At 35.1% G+C, this 22,052-nt stretch overlaps 1 protein-coding gene across 1 annotated transcript; it reads left to right on the top strand.

Annotated features, from left to right (window-relative positions):
• Window positions 1-8,118: 8,118 nt before the first annotated feature.
• LOC137931856 (von Willebrand factor D and EGF domain-containing protein-like) lies at window positions 8,119-21,655 on the top strand. Its single transcript, XM_068775366.1, has 6 exons — window positions 8,119-8,221; window positions 13,477-13,516; window positions 15,865-16,727; window positions 17,596-17,709; window positions 20,620-20,753; window positions 21,471-21,655. The coding sequence occupies exons 1-6, from the start codon at window positions 8,124-8,126 to the stop codon at window positions 21,653-21,655; spliced, it is 1,434 nt and encodes a 477-aa protein (XP_068631467.1). The 5' UTR covers window positions 8,119-8,123.
• Window positions 21,656-22,052: the final 397 nt, after the last annotated feature.

Raw genomic sequence — 22,052 nt, 5'->3', positions numbered from 1 at the left:
TGATTCAACGTTTTTAATAACGTTACATAAACAATTATTTTTAATGAGCTTTTTGATAACGTTAATTGTTTATAACGATGTGCTATTAGTTAATCCATATGTTCAGTTATAGCAGTGCTATAATAAATTAGCAGGTGCTAAAAGGTGATTATCTAATCTATGATAAATAAGTTAATAGAAATATTCTTTTTATTGTGATATCATTAATGCCTTACACAATTATGTTTTAGTTAATATTCAAAGGTTATGTTCTTTTTTTAATTTACAATTTATATTATTTAGTAATTTAGCGAATGGGATCGGATCGGAGCGTGAAGGTAGCGTACCTGGAAAAACCGAGGGGTCGAAGACCAGTGGATAGACCCAGGTATCGCTGGGTCGATCGCGTTGAGGCAGACTTGCGCGAATTGAATGTCAGCCAATGGCAGACGATGGCGCAAGATAGAGGAAAGTGGAAGTCTCTCGCTTCGGAGGCCAAGACCCACTTTGGGTCACTGAGCTAGCGGAGTAGTAGAGTAGTAGTATTATTTAGTAACATTTTCATTTTGATTCTTTATACAGTTTTGGTGTACAAATGAAGTTTTAATAAATAAGTATCGATCCAGTCAGTTATAAAATCTGTAGTAGAACTAAAGTAACTGACACAGCTCAGCGGTTTATGAAGTTGAATTGGCAGTAGACCGTGTAACTTGCATGACTGATGGCCTTTGAGACCTGGAGGTTCAGAAATTGAGACCAACCAGCATTAAAACGACTACCTTGTTGGAAGACGCTAGACTGGTGTATGGGAGAGGCCCATGTCCAACAGTGGACGTCTTTTGGGTGAAATTATAACGACAAGCTTATATCGTAGACTTGGTGGTTAAATCAGAGAGTTAGTTAGATTATAGAAAAGCACTAATCTTAAATAAGTAAATAAATATTTTAATATCGAAGTTATAAGAAGAAAATTAAATAACCGACAGCTTTAATATGAATGACATTTAAAATACTATTCGTAACATCATACGTGGTTTTAACAGGAAGGTGCTGCATATAACAAAGTCACTGATATCAAAATTCCAGAACACATTTGACGTAATTGAACGATCGTGTGGTTTATTATAACAATTTTAGATATGTATATAGTAATGTCGATTGAATTAGTTGATAGAAGTTTTAATATGTCCACAGCTGGGCAGGCTGCCCCCCAGATTTCTAATAGGATCTATAAAAAGCATTGCATCCAGAAATTTTCAACGAGAGATAAGAAAGTCGTCTGTCTACGATGTTGGTGGTAGTGCTACGATGTGCTTGCGGATCTGTGGTTTCCACTCAAGAAACCTTAAGGCTCTAGCGGCCATATGTTCTCTACACTCTTTCTTCTTTTAAGCCGATAGATGCTTACTGCAAGGCATACGTCTCCCTCAAAGATCGCCATGATGCCCGGTTTTTCGCTGCCCGCATTCCTTGATTCCCTCATCGATTCCCTGCGACCACAACTATGTTGTCAATCCATCAAGTGGGTGTCTACTCACGCCACGTCTACTGCCTTGTGGTCGCACGAAAAACTTTCAGCCCCAACAGCCATTGGTTGCACAAGGGATGTGTTCCATCCACTGCGACTTCAAATAAGCAATTATAAGATCTACGTCGGTAAACTTGGTTCTGACGCGGATCGTCGGTAAACTTGGTTCTGACGCGGATCGTCGGTAAACTTGGTTCTTCCGCGGATCGTCGGTAAACTTGGTTCTTCCGCGGATCGTCGGTAAACTTGGTTCTTCCGCGGATCGTCGGTAAACTTGGTTCTTCTGTGGATTGTCGGTAAACTTGGTTCTTCCGCGAATCGTCGGTAAACTTGGTTCTTCCGCGGATCGCCTTATTCCTGATTCGATTTCGAAACGAAAGTCCGAGAATAACTCTTTCCAATGCGACTGGTATTGCGTTGCCGACATCCAACGGCTTCTTGCAACTGTATATCCACGATCTACCTAGTGGGGTGTACCCACGCCGCTTCTACCGCCTCGTGGTTGCCTTTCTAGAACTTTCCGGTCCCTCAAATTGCACGAGCGATCCGCTCTGAAAATTCAAATTAGCAATCTAACCATTTTGTTTACCTTAGTTCTTTCTTCTGCGTACCTCGTGATTTCATATACGAACGCGAAACTCCAAGCATAGCTGTCTCCATTGCTCTTTAACGACATTAAGCATCTTATAAGTCTCATTGTAAGTGACTCGGATCTATATGTTATCACCGGCAATACAGATTAGTGAAAGATCTTCGTCTTTAGTTACTACGGTATTTTGGACGAAAGGATGTTTCGCAATAGTTATTTTAATATATAAAATATTCCATTGATAAATATTTCAATGATAAGAAAAGTATGTCTGTTTGTAATATAATTAAAACTGTCTTTATTTTATTAAGTATTTTGTTAAAAGTATACATTTTAATATTAATTTCTTTACAAAACATATGTTAATTTTATATCAGTGTGTATTTCTTTATATTTTTTTCCACCTATATACTGCATTAATCACGATGTTTCTAGAACAATAAGGTTTAGACTAGCAAATATTTTCAATACATCCAAACTTTTGTTCGAAATAGCGAAACGTGGAAGGTCGCCAATTGTATTGTTATTACAATTATTTATAAAATATACATTAAAGTTATAAATAGAGAAAGAAAAAAATCGATATCAAAATGCGTGTTCGACTTTTATATTTGTCAGATATAAATAGACATTTTCCATATTTGTCAAACTATTTTTCAAAAAAAAAAATATTAAAATAAATATTTATTTTTGAAAAAAATATATTTGTAATCAAGATACGTCACGATTGACAACCCTATATGGTTCGAAAACCATGTCACTTTATGCGCTATTTAAGGCAGTGGCGCCTATAAAAAATAGAAAGTGGAAAAGCCGACGCCCCCAAAAGCCTCCACCGGTCACGTTATTCGATTAGAGATTTTCTAATTAACGATCAAGAATTCAATTGACGTGTGAAACGGTACATTTTTTTGCGAGTTATGTTTTATGAGCTTATTTTAAGAGCTGTTTCACACTAACTTAATCACGTGTTTTAATTTTTTAAAATTTATTTGCATGGAGGTTATATTAAGCTGTGTAATCTAGTGTTTTCAGAGATAGCTATGCGGAATGAATTTATTTTTATTTATTTATTTTAACTCCCTTGAATCTAGTTATATATTGTCATAAATTTGGTTAGTTTAAAATAAACACAACCTTGTGAAAAAGACTATTTACATAGTAAGGAATTATTCGGCCATAAAACAGATTGCAGATTAATCGTTCTATTGTATTAACCATTGGCTCGAGTGTTAAGGTCACCCGTTTAATTTTTTTACATGAACATAAATCTTATGTTTTTCTTTCTGATATTACGTATGAAGTATAGAGTATTAAATAAATTAAATAAATATATTTGCGTAAAGTGAACAACAAAAAAGTCTTTTTTTTTCGATATGTACGTGTGGAAACAAAGTTACGCTTTGTGTATTTTTATACTTTTATTGTAATTTTTGAGATTAACGTTTGTTTTTATATATTCTATTGTTATAAATAGACGAACTAACGTGACAAAGGTGCTGCAAGTAAAATAATTTTTTGTTATTTTTTCGCTTGGTCGCAGACACGTGTGAAAGCACCTTAATGTTCAGTTGTGTTCATATGCAAATCTGCGGACGTACGGGAGGCGGCTATTCACATCTCGTGCGTATGTCCGCGCTATCGGGCGCCGGATGTCTATAAAGCTGTCCGCTACAGCGCAAAATGTCATTGTTCTTGTGCACAGAGTAACTAAATTACAGAGCATTGATGCACAGACTTATTAAGACTAGGGGCCATTCGGGCAAATCATGATCTGATGGCGGGCCGGCCGCCAGAAGTGTAGGTAGTTAAATTGTTTTAGTTTTATTCTGGAATAGAATTCAATATTTTTCGAATGTACGAGAGTATTATTTTTGCTGACGGCGGGCCAGTAGTATGCGCGGTCTGTGCATCCATGTTACAGAGGGATTCATCACCTCTGATGATGAGACAACCACCGCAAGGTGTACTCCAAAGCTCGCGACGATAACTGGTCTTATGTTGCCTGCATCCAGCTACTTCTCTACCTTGATTATGTCCACATAGTGAGTAATGAAATCACCAATATAACGGCTCCAGCCTACTGGAGTAGTCCTCGAGTTTTTAAGTTTCTTAAGTGGATACCACATGCATTTTTAAGGTTAATATTACCTATTCCTTATTCGTAGGCTTTATATTTGTAAAGGTGATATTATTAATCGCGGATGGATATATTTGATCGAAAGTGAAGAATATTATTAATAAAAATATTGGCATTATATTGTATTGTATCTGTAAAGTTTTTGCTGTTAGCTCTAAGGCTTTTATAGCTTCACCAGAAATCAGTTCACGGAACGAAAGGGTCCGTGAAATATAGTAAAAATATTTAACGAATAATCTATATTTCCACGTATGTACAGACTCATCACGATTTCTCTGAAACCATAATATTTAACTACTTGAAATTTGGTGAAAATATTTCTATTACTAAGTAAAGTTCAGCTAAGAGAGAATTTTACAAAATTTTATCCGCTAATAAAAAGGGTCAGATTAAAAATGCATACTCAAAACTAAATGTATAATACTTATCCAAAATATATTCCTGATTAATATATACTCATTTACATGGTTAGTATAATAATAAACATATATAATAAAATATTAAATTTTATTTAAAAGAACACAAGTTTAGGTTCTGCTTGGCTCTTTTCAACAGATCGGCATTCCAAGCTGGTGGCACCTTCTTGATCATAGTGTTAAAATAATCGACGATTCAAAATGACATGTAAATGCAAACATCGTGGCCATCACTTAATAAACCAGTATTACATTATTGCAGACATATTCCGTGTCTGTTAAATTCGGCATATAAAAGCAGTATTAAACCTTTTTTTGGAATTTTTTAAATGTAAAATGAAGGGAACGAAATTCTAGCAAGTAGAATCGTGAAAGCCAGTACGATATCATTCGCTAGAAAAATATTCGATAAGTTACCAGTGGTGGGTATTTAGTTGCTTTTGTGCTTTACGAAAATGTTTATAGTAACGTCTCATCACTATAATCTATTTTAAAGAATCGATCACAAACTAAGCCAACTTAACTCTAAAAAAAAAAAAAACTGTAAAAAACTATTGCGGTGAAAGAGTTGGCAGAAATGTACACATGAATAATATCGTATTGCAAGCTTATTGATGATGGTCAATATCAAATATCGCTCGAATATCATCGTAAAGGATATCACTCTTAATAAATACATTTAAAAAACTTTTAAGTTAAACGGTTTTTTGATACCTAAATTGTGGAGGTTGTGGAAAAATATGTACCTAGTCCGCCATATTGGAACGGCGTCCATCTTGAATTTTAAATTTTGACATAATCATCGTGTTTTACTAGTGTAGCCCTTTCATTTGATACCCATATTGAGGGGGTTAAGGAAAAATATGTAATCCGCCATTTTGTATCGGCGGCCATCTTAGATTTATAATGTTATTGATTTTATTATATCGTATTGTCATCTACATTAAATGTGTGTACCAAATTTCAGATCAATTTGACAACGGAAGGTGCTTAAATTTCTAATTTTGATCCAAATAATTCCGTACGGGTCGAACAAAGTAAAACCGTTTAAATTTAATTGCAGATAAAAAATCTATTTTCTGTAATAACTCAAATAATTTTTAGAACATATAAACTGAAATTAAATAGCTTTGATTTGATATATAAATTACAATTATAGGTTGAATAAAATGAAAGTTATCAAAGAAATTAGGTTTTATGTTTCTCTTGTAAAATTTGATTTTTGAGATTATGTGTTTATTTTTAGTGGCGACGACATGAATAATAAAATTTAGAATTGAATAATCAGGCAGCAGGCAGATAGATGAGAATAATGAATATTTCTCACTAAATTCGCCACATGAACGTTCATGGGACAGCAAGTTCATTACAAAAATGATTTAATTATATTTTTCTATCTGTTTGGAAAAACTTGGCTATTATAGTACATAAAAAAAAGCTTTTCAATATGTTCCCACCGAAACGTTTGCCAAGCCCTTGAACACGTTGTATATATTTGTTCCAAAAATAACAATTCTTTTTTTAAAAACAACTGTTTAAACTTTACTTAAGTCCGATGGAAAATTACCGCGATTTGTTGACAGATGAGTTTTTAAAAGTAATTATTGGTAATATATATATATATATATAATATATATATATATATATATATATATATATATATATATAATAAGTATATGTATATCGGGGCCACAACCTTGTCAAGGTCGACGAAAGACAATCAATGCAAGAAGTTTTATCGAATCAGTGTTGTTATAAATCTAATGGAGAAGGTCTATTGGACGTTCTTAACCTTATATGATGCTGAATTTAAAAACATTTTTAACAACTTTACTGATCTCATTTATATTTTTAATAAGGTTTCCTAACACATACTCTCCTTATCAAGTGGAATATTTTATGACCTGTTCCACTATTATTAAAGATAATAATTAGGCTAGAAGTTAGTGGTCTATCATCTGATATTTCTATTATCTAAGATAAGTTCATCTCATCACAAAGTTTGCAGTGGTCACTTGTACTCGGATTTTAGCGCTTAAGTTCGAAAAAAAAAACTGTTTCGTTCAATAACGGTCCAATTACGATTTGCCACCTTTTTGACGTCATTCTCCCATCGCATTTGTAAACTTTCTCGTGGTATTATCTGATCCAATGTCTCCAATGCACCAGGAATCTTGTTTTCTGGTAACATAGCTGACGAATTCTCATTTTAATTCTTGCCACTCTGATGATATCTATGATCTTGTACTAATTGCTCAGCCATTTGTATCTTTCGATCCTTTGGAGTAACAACCGCCAACTTCTTCTCCAATTCCTTTAGAGCCTCCATGAGTTTATTTATGACTTATTTGTAAATAATTATTAAATTGCCTTAAGTCGTTTTGGAAAATGTCAATTCTGTTAATTCTAATAATTAACCAAAAATTTATATATTCTACCTAATTATTACTCACATTAACGAAAGTTTAATTGAATAGTTTATATTGAAATCTATAGCAATTACTTTATTAATGTCTGGTCGTTAAGCATTTGTTAAACGAAGCGCAAAATGGATATCCTATCCTCTTTAGGAAAAAAGCTTTCACAAAAACCTAACCTTATTCCATTTTAATCTACCGGCGCTGTGTTTAATATTGTACTTTAAAAACATGCTTACGCTATTGTACAAACACAATCTTACAATATTCGATACTACGATATATGGACGTTAAACATGTTAAAATTATTTGGAAGTTGATTTAGCGCATCGGTAATTAGAGAAGCATGTTCGGTTTTGTAGAGTGTTGTCTTTATTTCACAATGCTCCTAACTTTATAACTGAAATAGAGATAACGCTATATGATCCTAGTCAAATATATCCTGTTTTCGATGTGCCAAATCAATTGCCAGGTTACATTGATAACAATCTAAATATTTATTTATTAACAGTTTTATGTACACTATGTACAATAAATAGAAGAAAATAAAGAAACAATTCATGTCGTACAAAAGGCGGTCTTATCGCTCGAAGCGGTCCCTACCATACAAATTTTGAGTATATTATAAATATAATAGTAAATAGAATAATCTGATACGTAATTACTCTGTGCTTTAATAATCTGAACAGTAACGATAGGTCAATTAAAAAGCACGATTTATAATTGTTATAACATACGTTTGAACACGATCGTATTATAGCCAATGAGTTTAAAGTCACGTAATTAATAAACGCGGAATACATTTGTATAGGTCGTTAATTTTTAAACTGAACGTCGGGGTTGACTGCCAGTTGCGACGCAGCTCTAGTGAAGTGCTATTGTATTCTCGTCATCGATATTCGCGAATAATCGACGCCCGTGGAATATTTTTACGGACGCGGCGCGTCCCTACATCCGTTGAGATAAATAATATCAACCGTTCGCGCCAATGTTGTGGGATTGTATAATTTATTACACAAATTTTATTCGTATATCACAATCGTAATAATTCGAAATGATTTCTTTGCGGGCCTTTTTAATTTTGTGTACGTTCGTTCTGTGTGATCTGTGCTTCTGCCAACTGAGAATCGGTGATGAAGGTGTTTGTGTTACGTGAGTTTAATTTTTTTTTTATTACAACAAAATGATTTAAATATCAAACCTATTATTTCATTTCGATATAAAATTATTTATATTATTCTCCAATGTGTAACACTTGTATTGACAGATGCTAAAAGATCTCAATTTGATATAAAATAGATCAAATTAAATTTAACAATGGTGACATTAAAAAAAATTTTCACCGGTCTAGTTGGAGATCCATGTTGGATGCCTAAATCCAGTACTGGATAATATCTATATCAACTTTAAAGCTTTGAAGGTTGTATACACGTCCTGATCTAAGATTAGCTTTTTTATAACAAAACCAAGTCGAAGTTTATTCGTGTAGCACTCTCTTTAGTCGAAATACTAAACTATCTAACTACGGTTCAAGTCAGGTATCCCTAGGGGACCTTTTTGCAGTCACATGGAGCATCTGTCCAAGCAAGCCTTGCTATATAATTAATAAAATATATTAGGGAATAGTCATCACTTTTAAATCGTTTATTATTTTAATATTACATGTAGTAAACTACCACTGGCTGGAAATGCTGATATACTGAGTAGAGCAGGCTATAAATAGTTGCTATTTTAATGAAATAACAATTTAACAATTTTCAATATATATATTATAATATTACACACACACACACACACATATATGTGTATATATATAATTAATAGAATTGAAATATCGTGATAATGCCGACAGTTTTCCAAGCTTACGAACCTTCGTTTGAAATGAATCAGATGTTTTTTTGCTTTTACAATTCATAAACCAAGTAATATTTTCAAATTTCACGATATATTTCATAAATGATTGTGTCTTATAAAACATTAAAATGAATTTTTATTTTCAAAGAGAAACTTTGTAAGTATTTGTGGTAACATTTACGGTAGCATTCCCATAATATTAATACCGCATTTGCTCTTCCGGCGGTCGAACCAAAACCACTAATGATACAGCGGTTAAAAATCTTCGGTACCTTGAACTATGTAGTGCCCTTATGACAATGTCGATTTAGACCACAGACGCCAACTGCAAGGCCTCCTTCAAAGATATTAATACTTAAAATAGATAAGAATAATTGGATATCAAAATACTACAAAATTTAATTGAAACAAAATTTTAAATTTCAAAATTTATTTCATAATCATCCTCAATTTCATCAATCATCGTTACAGATCATAGACCTTCACTGGAAGGCATAGTCTCCCCCCAAATATATATATAACTATAGGGGGATATACCATAATCCCAGGATATACCCCTGACAGGCGCATTTGCAGTGTGGTATTCTGGTACGCAGAGGATACTGCTGCCAATCCTCTGGAAACTTGTCTGTGAACAGTGGCAATCCTATATAATTAATATATGTATGAATTATATAATTTGTATCCCAAGAATCGAACCCGTGAGGTAGAAATTCTCTCTGGGATACTTCTAGACCAGAGTTCCCCAAACTTTTTTGTGTCGTAGACCCCTTGCCATGTTTTTCCGTGTTGGGTAGACCCCCTACTTACCTGATATTGATTTCCTGTAAATTTCTAACTGTAGTGAAGTTTAGTGTTAAAAACTTAAAGTAAAAACACATGTTAATTTATACATCAATTAACTGAATTTAAATTAAAACTACTCAAAATAAAATTTTGTATCTGTTATGTAAAATATACGTAACATTAAAAAAAATTTCGCTGATGTAGACCCCCTGCAGGTTGTCATAGGTTTTAGGCAATGGCACTTATATATTCCGTAGGAGATCCAGAGAATTCTATAAAGTACAAAAGATTATCACTAGTTGGTTTTAAAGAGAAGAAATGTCACTGAAACTATATTTACAATTTTATTCGTTTCTCTAATTATAAGGTCCTATTACTTATACAGAAATGTGGTCCCTCACTTCAGGTCTCATTAAAAAATTGAAAGCTTCAACGTGGAAAGCATGAAGAAATTTTTAAAAGGACCAGAGTAAACTGTATTGTTGTAGCTCATGCACCCTTTCGCTCCATGAAGTCGTGTCTGATAAAGCTGTAGAAGTCTTAGGGCTAACAGCATTAACATATTTCAAAACTATACAAATAAGCTACTCAGTCATCTGTATAATCCGGAAAATTCACCAAACCGCAGTTGCCGATATTGTATTTCTCTGCCTATATATCTCTCCATCTTTGAAAGAAAGATTTTCTCTTAATAAAACCACGGTAATGATAAAATGAAATTTTATGGGTTTTGCTTGGTTTCGGTTGAAGTTAATGTTGCCGGGGGTTTTTACAGCTTCGGAGCGTTAGTGTTCAGAAGTTGGACAGACGCATTCTAGTTGTACAAAATCGTTCACACGTAGTAAACCGCTCTACCCGAGTAGAGCAATGTTTATGTTGTGTATATGCGACTTGGAACTGCAGCATGGACTATAGGCGAGCCAAGGAGGGATCCGGATCCAACCTTCAAGCTGGCGGACTCTCCCTAAAAATGGGTTTATACCAGGGCTTCTTAAACTTTTGTAATTCACGACCTCATTAAGCGTTGCGAGTTTCTTGACGACCCCATACAAATATAAAAGAAAAATAAATCAAAATCTTTGATGAATTGTTTATTACGTAACAAATTACATATACATATGAAAATATATAGTTTTGAAACATACAAAAATCTAAAATTAAATAATTGCAAAAAAAATTATAAAATAGTATTTATATTAGCTTTAAAATCTCCAACAAATGCGCGTGTCTAGACGCTGCAAGTCCACTGTATTCCGCAAACTCTAGTGATATTATAAAATGGTATATATAAATATTTGACATTAAAATCTCTTGACCCCAGAATTTTATTACGCGATCTCATTTGGGGTCGTGACCCATAGTTTAAGAAGCCCTGGTTTATACGGTTGAAGTTTCATAGGTTCTACTAGGTTCCTAAAATGAAGCATATCAAGCTAGCAGTAATTATATAAGACATAAGAAATCACTATGTGTCATTCATGTGGCAAACGGATGTTAAAAAGTCAAATATACCAATAACAATGCTTGCTTTTTATAAGCACTTCCGGTACAGTCATAACGCATATTGACGTAACGGAGGTTGGGATCGATTTCGTTGAAAAAAAGAGCTTTTATCTCAGTGATATGACGTATCCTTGAACCGTTGTCAAAGATGTAATTATTTATCTTTGTATTACAAACAAGAACCGTATTACATTTATTCTTTATTTAAGATTATATTTTTCAAATAAAATATCGTTACTATGCTATAAGGCTGATTATATTCGAAATCTAAAAAAATACGTAATTTTTTTTATTAATGCACGTATTCATTATTTTTTCACATATTTAACTATATATAACGACTTTATATATACATGCTTTTCATCTTTTATCTGTCTATTATATATATCAAATGAAAATTGCAGAAATCGAAAGAGCTCAAATTGATTATTATTTTATATTAAATAGATATCATGTGGTTATAAAATACCATTCATAATATTTATTGGAATCAGGCGTTACCTTGTGGAAGTCCATCCCAAGTAAGAAAAGGACCAATATTTAGCCACTTTCGCACATGCAGTGGTAGTCGTGCAACAAAAGCACCGCCCGCCAGCCCTCTGATAAATGCGTATGCGGCAAACAATGCGAATCACACAACCGCCACCGCCAAATTACTCAACACGTGTTTCACCCCTCCACGGGGCATCTTCAGGAGTTCAACTCCTTACCATTCATAATGTTTTATCATATATAGTATATATAGTATGTATATATACTGTAGTATATTTTATCATCATCACAATATCGTCTGCTGAACATAGGCCTCCATTATAAGAGATGTGAAGAGCAGGAGCCTGCATTCAGTGTCTCGGATGACCTTGTCGAGGTCGCCTGTCCTAGCAGGTCCGCGGTCTCTGGTCCAGAATCTTCAGGCTTCTGCGGCCATCCGTTCGAATGAATGAAACATATTCTAGAATCGCAAGATACTATAATTCAATTAAATTTTATCGATGCTACATAACAGTCTTGGAGTGGAAAGGGTTAAGATACATTAGGTGACTTAAATTATAATTCAATGACTGATTTAAATGATTTATTAGATTAATTAATAATTCGATTAAATGAAAATAATTTTGTCCTTGCCGATTGTCAGCTTGCATAACCGAGATATGTAATTAGGCCGTTTATCGTAAACATGCGACGAAAATTGGAACGATGCATTTTTAAAAATGGAATCGTATTTTTAAATTTTATTTATAGATAGTAATCATAAACTAAACTGTTATTTTTAAATCAGAGGGACATTTTTTTTTCAAAAATATGTTATTACATCGTTACTGTATCAGAATGTCATACAATTTTATGTTTATTTATAATATATGTATATGTCTTATCTGTGTCGCGATTGCCACACTATATATACCTACTAACAATAGTACAAATTACTCCTACACAAACAACAATTAATTTACCACAACCAAGCGACACACACACACATACGCTAGCATAGCTCAGCTGATTGGCTAGTTAGCAGTGGGCGCGCTATTTTGGATATATAGATGGTCGTTGGCACCGTCGGCAATAAATTTATTGCATACAACTTCTATATTAAATCTATAAGAGAAGTCTATATCTAGCAGCGGACGCCTTACTGATGAAGTTCTTCTTCATCTTAGCCGTTGGACGACCATTGCATAGTATAGGCCTTCGTCAGAAGAGAACTAATATATAGCTACTTCCGCTATGTAGCAGTAGTCCTCAGTAACACCAAGTGTAAGTGTAAGAGGCACTAATCGGTGTAGCATTACTCCTGAAGATGCCCCGTGGAGGAGTGAAACAAGTGTTGAGTGATTTAACGATGGTAGTTGTGTAATTCGCATTGTTTGCCGCATGCGCATTTTTCAGCGGGCTGGCGGGCGGTGCACTTTATTGCACGACTACTGCTACATAGCGGAAGAAGGTATATATTAGTTCTTTTCTTACTTAGGATGGACTTCCGCAAAGTAACGCCTGAATCCATTAGATGTTGTGCCTTCCTCTAAGATCATCACGATGACCGGTTCTTAGCTGCCAGCCTCCAGCGACCGATGTCTATGGTCTTGGTTATTTTGCGGATCTTCTCATTGTATTGCCTTTTCCTTTGCTCTCTGGGCGATCTGGAGCCTTATTATGAAGACTTATTCGAGTAGGCTTTCGGTTCCAACTTATAAGGTTAACCAAAGAAAATTATGATTTTTTTTTAATTATATTATTTTAAAACGTGCGTTTCTATTTTGTTTCAGAACCAAGTTCCAACAAGTGAGGATAGGCAGAGGCAAAACGGTATGTATATGCTAATATATTTACATGAATATACATAGTGTGAAGGCGAGTATGTTGTTATCATATAGTGCCTTCTGCTTTCGTAGATTAGCTATTATTGGTGTATCAGACAGCTAGCGTTGCACTGAGCGATCATAGGCGGAACTGTACTTCCTGCCCCGCACATAAAGGGTCACCGCCTCGTGTTCCGCATCTCGAGAGATCCGTCGAAGTGACCAGATGGAGACATGCAGCTTGGGTCGGCAGCGTGGACCACAAGCGAGCCAAGGATGGATCCGGATCCAACCCCGGTTCACCCACGCGCTTCGCAGTTAGAAAGAGATGGACCACCCCCTTAACCCTTAATAGCCTGATTTACGAAAGTGATTTTTTTTAATATTACTGTGTTTGCTTGAGGGTCTAGATGAAGGGAAAAATAGATTTTTTTAATTTTGTTAAAAAGAATATTATACAACAGTAAAATTCGTACAGCCAACCTTAAAAAAAAAACTAATAGTAATATTCGGTTTAAAAGAATGGTATCAAAATTGAAACTCTAGGCTATTAAGGGTTAAAACGGGTGTTGTAGGCTTTATTTAATGTACACTATCTTATATCATGAATTTTAACAACAGAATAAAAGTAAACTAAGGTTTCTAGTAATTTAATTACAGTAGATATAAAAATATACGTTTTATTTACTTATAAATAAAACAACTTTGTAATCATGTATGTTATCTTTCCCTACGGATGTTAGATAATGTAATACGTAACCACATTCTATGTTTCATCTCGACTTTAATAAAAGAAACATTTTTAGCTTAGGATTCATAAAGATTAACTGCAAACAATCGTTCATTGTACGCATGAATTTGCTAACTAAGTTATGTTCCCGATGTTACGTAGATATATTAGTATATATAGTTATTTAAATGTCTCAGATATATTGGTATGATCACACGTGTATATATGTATCTGCCAACATATAAAACATTACATTTTAACTTATCAGTCATATGACGTGGTGACTTAAAAATAACTTTGTTATTCACGCTCGGGTCCATTCTGGACTAACATTATATATAAGTTTAAAAAAGATTTCTGATTCAATCTCATCAAAGCTGTTAATACAATACATGGTACATTTTAACTTTATTTTTTACGCTAAAAGTATGGAAATATGAAATGATGTTATAAGCTTATCTGTAACATGTTTACTTTAAAACGGTGTTCAAAAAAAAAAAACCACAAACAAGACAACTTTTAGAAAGTAATTTTTGGCGCATCCACTTCTCAATTAATATGGTTATTGACGACTTAAGATTAAGACGTGGTGGTTTACGCATAGTAGAATGTTCTAGAACACTCAGAGAGTAATGAAGAGGGTTATGTTCAGAGTTTCGCTGCGTGTAAGTCACCGAAGTAGCTCGAAGAACTGCTCGTTAGGGGTGACAGTAGGCGGGATACAACGCTCATGCAAGCGATGGCTTTTGGAGTGGAAAGTTTCTTGAGAGGAAACAACAAGTAGGTGGACGTGGTGTGGGCAGATACACCATTAGGTAAACCGACGACATAGTCAAACATTTAATGGAATCAGGCGTTACCTCGCGGAAGTCCATCCTAAGTAAGAAAAGGATCAATATTTAGGTACCTCCGCACATGCAGTGGTAGTCATGCAATGAAATGCACCGCCCGCCAGCCCGCTGATAAATGCGTATGCGGCAAACAATGCGAATCACACAACCGCCACCACCAAATTACTCAACACGTGTTTCACCCCTCCACGGGGCATCTTCAGGAGTTATGTTACACCGATTAGTGCCAAACAGGGTTTTAATCGGGGTTAACGTTAATGCGGAAGTGGCTAAATATTGGTCCTTTTCTGAAATAGTCAAAGTCACGGGAAGCCAATAGATATGGGCAATAACCGGTCATCATTGTAATTTTGGGAGGCGCATGCCTTGCAGTAGGTATCCATATATAGAAAAGACGAAGATAGTTTGTCAATTTGGAAATAGGAATAACGTTATTTCAATTTAACATAAACAGATCATGTCTAAATTAGCTTCAATACCATTAAAATGATGATTATTGAAATTTAAATTTAACCCTTAATAGCCTAGAGTTCCAATTTTGATACCAATCTTTTAAACCGAATGTTCACATTACTATTAGTTTTTTTATAAGTTGGCTGTACGAATTTTACTGTTGTATAATATTCTTTACAACGAAATTAAAAAAAATCTATTTTTCCCTTCATCTATAACCTCAAGCAAACACAGTAATATTATAAAATAATCACTTTCGTAAATCAGGCTATTAAGTGTTAAATGAAGAATGAAATAAAACCATGCTATATCTTGTTACAGATGCTGAAGCAGTTAAATAAAACAATGTGCTGCGAGGATTGGAAGTTTGATTTCGCGAGTAAAAAATGCGTTTTCTACTGTCGATTAGGCTGCGACAGAGGTAAATGCGTCGGACCTAACAAATGCAGCTGCGAACCACCGCACGTTTTAGTAAACGACAAATGCGTGGAACCCGTATGTGAACAACCTTGTGTTAATGCTAAATGCGCAGTAAATAACACTTGTATCTGTGATTCTGGATTTGAGAAGATTAATTCGACGCACTGTGCTCCTAAATGCAAACCTGGTTACGAACGACCTTGTACAGATTCTTGTGATTCTTTGGACGATCCATTTACATGCTTACCCAAATGTGAATACGATTGCATTAATGGTGATTGTGTAGAACCAAATGTATGCAAATGTAAGGAAGGATATCAAAACGAAACCGAATGGAGTTGTACACCTATATGTGACGCATGTTTGAACGGAGATTGCATAGCCCCACACGATTGTCGATGTCACGACGGGTTTAAGAATGAAAGCGGCGTTTGTTCACCGATTTGCAAACAACCCTGCACTAATGGATTCTGCTCTGCACCTGACATTTGCTCCTGTAACCCTGGATATAAGGAGCAAATTGGCGTGGACGGTTCAATCAAATGCGAGCCTATATGTACGGAGTCATGTGACAATGGATTTTGTGAGTCGCCAGAAAACTGTGCATGTCTACCTGGATATTTCATAGCCAATACTAGTAGGTTCACCTGTTATAAAGAATGCGACGGACCTTGTGATAACGGGGTGTGTACAGTAAATGGAGTTTGCGAGTGTGACCATGATTTTAAACTCGAATCTGGGACATGTGTTTCTATAGTACAAAAGTAAGTATTTCAACGTTGAATATACATAATGTTTAATTATAGGTGCTTAAAGTCATTTACCCCTATTTATAATCACCATGTATAAAGTGATCACTACAAAGTATGCAGAGATAAATAGTAAATAATAATTGATTGTAATATTTCTAGGTTATATAATGGTTTTGAAAATATTTATATTTGGATAAGATATACAGTAGTTTAACTGACAGCAAATAAGTTATTCATAGTAGCTCGAGAAAACTCGAAGAATTGCTCGTCTGTGGCAATGGTGAGGTACATCGCTTATGCAACTGATGATCGTTGGATACGAAAGGTTTTTGATTGGTGACCAACACCTGGTAGACACAGCGTGGATAGGCTCCACTAGGTAGACCGAAGACTAAGCTAGGGTCGTTGGAAGTCGTTGGTCAGGTTGGACAGTCCAAGACCGGTCATCGTGGTGAACTTTGAGAGAGGACTATGTATAAGAATGTATAAGAAAAGGACCAATATTTAGCCATTTCTGCATATGCAGTGGTAGCCATGCAACAAAGTGCACCGTCCGCCAGCCCGCTGATTAGTGCCAAACACAGAGACGGTGTAACATAACTCCTGAAGGTGTCTTGCAGTGGGTGTCCATTGACGTCTCTCGGCTGAAAAGAAGAAATAGAAACTTCCTTAATGCATCGGATATTCCTCAGCAGCTTTTAAGATGCTAGTCCGTATCTTCTTGCGTTTTAAATTGAATCGACTTGCAATAGTTTTACCTCTTGAATAATTATCATTGATAAAAATTAACTGTTGTTACAATTTAAGTGGTTTAGTTTGTTTTAAAGATTTCAATGTATTTATGATCCAGGTTAAAATATGCTGCCTTTATGTTTTTCAGAGTGGACTGCTTAAATTGCACCGGGAACTGTTCAGGAGTTTGCGGGTGCGCTGATAACAGCGACTGCGCTCCTCCACCAGAAATCGAATCTGCTGAAGTGGCTTCCTCTGCCAGGTACTATCCTCCTAGCATCCTATTCCTCACTAATGAGGATCGTGACTGTTTTAGAAAAGTTCGTTGCACACTATATAAGGTCATCTATGCCGGTCTTCGGCGTATCGCTTCGGTTACTGTGGTATCGAGCATGGCATATACCTGACCGGACCTATATATATGTATATATGTATACATATGTATGTATATATACATATATGTATGTATATATACATATATGTGTGTATATATGTATGTGTATATATATATATATATAATACTGTAATCATATACGTTTTACAATTGCTAAATACTCATTACTAGGTTTTCTTATTGTAAACTTAAAACTTGTATAATTGTAGAAAAAAGGTACTCAAAATTGAAATTCGCACGCCTTTCTGACCAATTAATTATATGAATCAATAAACATACACGAAAATATTATCGAAATGTCGCTATTACATGCCGTGATCAAAAACTAAGTTGTATTTGTTTATAAGATGTAAATTCTTTACTTATTTTTAAAATGCAATTTTATTCATCATCTTCAACGTAATTTTCATCTGATAAAATACAATTTTGCTGACGCTTTTTTTAATCATTAAAAAAGTCGAAGTTAGCAGCTTTTTCCGGTATAGCCTTCAAGATCTTGATCGATACGGTTTTTTAGGTTTTCCTAGTTGTGTTCAAACGGCGTCTTCGCATGGGTTTTTTGAGTTTGCTGAATAGCTAGAAGTCGTACGGAGCCAAATCCGCGCGGTTCTCTTGTACATTTACGAACAACTAGCGCCATCTGTGGACGCCGGTCGAAACTACGGAGTTCCGACATATTAGGGGGACTGGAAAGTAATGTCGTTTCTGTCGACATATTTTACAAAAAAAAAACCGATTGATTTGTTACCGCTACGGCATTGTATACTAGATGGCAAAAGGTTATTGATAACGAAGGTGAATATATTGTTGATAAGAAATCAAAACTTGTTAAAAATGTAGTCGTGCGAATTTAACTTAAGAAAGCGACATTATTGTAGTGTAGTCATCCGCGTATAACTTCACATACACCAACGCCGTAATAAATTATTTGTCATGCGAATGAAATAATTTTTACATAAAACTTTCACCACTCATTTGTACGTATTAAATATTGATTCAAAATCAATATAAGATAGTCTTTAATTCAATATTCCATCAAGCACTAAAGATTCAATAAAAATTCACAAAACAACAACACATATGTCACTTGACGCCGGTCGCCATTTTTTTATTTCATAATATTTTTCGGCGTGAGACGCGGTATTGACAACCGCCTACAAATCATACGCCGCGCGTCCTTAGTTTTTGCGCATGCCTAGACCGATGGTTTGACAGATAAGCGAAAGCATTTTGACAACTGTGATTATTTCGCTACTACTCCTTTGTTGATAGCTGAGTAAGTTTATATAGCCTTTTTCTTGTATTGACTTAGAATTAAACACTATGAATTAAAAAAGTACATTAAAACATAATTAGTCCTACTGAAGTGTAAAAGATTTTTATTTTTTTACTTTATATAATATGTAAAATTTATATAACACGCATTACAAAGTGTAGTGTGATGATTTATTTATCCCATTTATTACACTTGCCTTAATTAATATTTGAATTAACCAAAAAGTTAACAGTCGGAGAATGTTTTTGACGTATCGGTTTTGTACTTTGTGCATATAAAATAATGATTTGCTCTGTGGTATTTTCATGGTTGCATAACCGTATTCCTGATATCAATAGGAAATATCCGTTTCTACAATGTTCTATGGATGAGCAATCGTTGTTTGCTTCCTTTGGTTTGTCTGCTATGACGACATTTGTAATTAATAGCCTAGTGGTTAAATAACATATGCACGTCTAGGATTGTAAACCACGAGTTTGATCCCCAACAAATTTTAAGTTCACGGACCCTTCCACTCTGTGACCACAGTTCCGATGAAGCTGTAAAAGTCACCGGGCTAACAGCATCAACTTCTATCATTCTATCATCAGGAAGCTTTAAGCTTGGTTGACCGAAGAGCCCGTAGGTTAATTAACAATTAAAGCTCTCAAATAGCAGACTACACATCCTTGAATATCGTCGTCGAGTTGTCTAATTATCGGTTTTTATAGGATACACTTTGGAGTGTGCACGGTTGCTCTTTTCGAACGGATTGAGCCATCTCCTTACTTTTATCGGACTTCTAGGTGCAGGCAAAAGTTTCACCTATACGTTATTGACATGCCCAAAAGTCGAACTAAGTGGTTAGACACTTGTTTTTGGTGAGAGTCTATTTTTCCTGATGAGTTGAACTCTGGGGCCTTTAAGAGTAGAGTGAATAGATTTCTTTTGGATGGGCGTGTACCACCTTCGTTTTTATCTACACTTTCCATCAGGTGAGATGGAAGACAAACGCCAATTCCATTATATTAATAAAAAGAATCAACTTTAAACGAAACCAAGCAAACCCTAAGGAATGCAATTTTTTTGTCAGTCTGCAATACCATTGAGGCGTTCTTAGTGGGAGGTTCTTTGCCTTGCAGTATCTATCGGTTAAAATGATAATAATGATTTGTCCATTTATTTGACAGATACAATCAAATGCTCGAAAAAAATATTTTGGTTATTTAATAGTAAAGCTCAGGAATAAATTGCTCAGATTGGTCAATTAAAGACATTTGTAAATGTGGTTACAAATTAAAATACTAAATTTTATACTAACTCTGTTTTGGATTTTTCTAAGGTTTAGATATGTTTAGAACCCAGTTATCCCTGTAGCTTTACTTTGTTGATTGTAATATTTCATTGCTGTGATCCTCGTGTTCTATTTTGTGATTCTTCAAGTCAAAAAAAGAAAATTTAAATGTATGTTTTAGAGTTGCTAGTCTATTTTCTGAAGCTAATGAAATTCATTGTTCTTCCAGGTTAGCTGGTTTGGAGTTATTCTGGTTAGGTGGTGGTGCAATAGGATTACTGTTTTTAACAATGACCATTCTGATAATCGGTCACATGTGGAAGAAACGAAAGAACTACGGTGCCAAATCTACGGATGACAGAGGTAAATATTTATTGAACCATTAACCTGATCTTTTCCTATGTCTTCTACCTTATCCAGTTCTCTGTGCTCCTCGTCTACCGTCAAACAACGCCTTCTTCAATGGTTTCCTTCATATCTGGTGCCCATTGTTTTACATCCACTGTTGAATAAAGGCCATTCCAAACTCCTTCTTTCACATTCGGTCTTCTTGTTTCCTCAACCAATGTTTGATAGGTTTTTCCAATGCCTTCAATTATAGCTGCTCCTCTTCTATCTTCACCCATCGCTAGAGATAGGCCTTTTTCAATGCCTCCCATCATACCCGATTCTCTTACTTCTTCATTAATTGCTAGACATAAGTCTTTACTGATGCCTTCTATTATACCAGGTATTCTTTTTACCTCATACACTGCTGCATACATTAGCTATCTTTAAGACCCTCCATCATACCTGGTCCTCTTATATCTTCATCCATAGATAGACTTGTGCCTTTCTGGGCCTAGGCTTACCCCATATGCCTTACGGCTTAATGCCTTCTTTAATTCCCGGTTCTCTTCGTTTCTCATCCACTATTGAATATAGATCCTTCCCAACGCCTTCTATGACATCGGGATTTTCTCTTTCCTCATTCATTGCTGAATATAGACCCTTTCCAAGGTCCGGTTCTATTCTCTACTCATTCTCATCTCAAGCTATGACTTTTTTAATTGTTTTTGATGGCATTTTGTTTTCTTATAGAAAATAACTACGGCAGCGTTGTATATACATTACCGAACACCCTGTTGGACATGGGAGACGGTCGTGACGGAAGACCCGAAGAGGATCAAGATTACGACGTGGTCAATGATCCTGACCCAAGCAAAGCAGCAAGCGAAGCTTTACTCGAAGACGCCCACGTCCGTCATGAAGGAACGTATACATAAGTAGAAATCTATATTAAAGGCTCATTTACATTAGCCGTTAACAAAGAACTTAATCTGGGAGTTACTAAAGTTTTTAAAAAATTCGTGGTCTCTAAGTCTGGAATTTGGCAAGATCTCAGTCGCAGACCTACTCATGGTTAGGGCTATGCTGGGAATTTCTCAACGAGGTCGAATTAAGGATGAGAAATATGTAATTGCAAGTATAAATGACAGTAGGCATGCCAGATAGTACGCAGTTGGGTGACCACGCATTGGCAAGCGCAGCATAGGACCGTCCTATCACGACATGGATAAAAGACCTGGGTCAAGGTACCCCATTGTGAAATATTTGAGCGGAGGTTTTTCTTCTGTAGTCTTACATCTGAAATTAAGGTGATGAGGCTTACCTTGTTGACCA

This window comes from Battus philenor, unplaced genomic scaffold (assembly GCF_028537555.1).
Source record: "Battus philenor isolate CCGP_79_NKW_IND1 unplaced genomic scaffold, ilBatPhil1.0.hap1 SCAF_8, whole genome shotgun sequence".
NCBI lineage: Eukaryota > Metazoa > Arthropoda > Insecta > Lepidoptera > Papilionidae > Battus > Battus philenor.
Note: the sequence above shows the minus strand (reverse complement) of the source record. Positions and strands in the feature narration are given on the sequence as shown.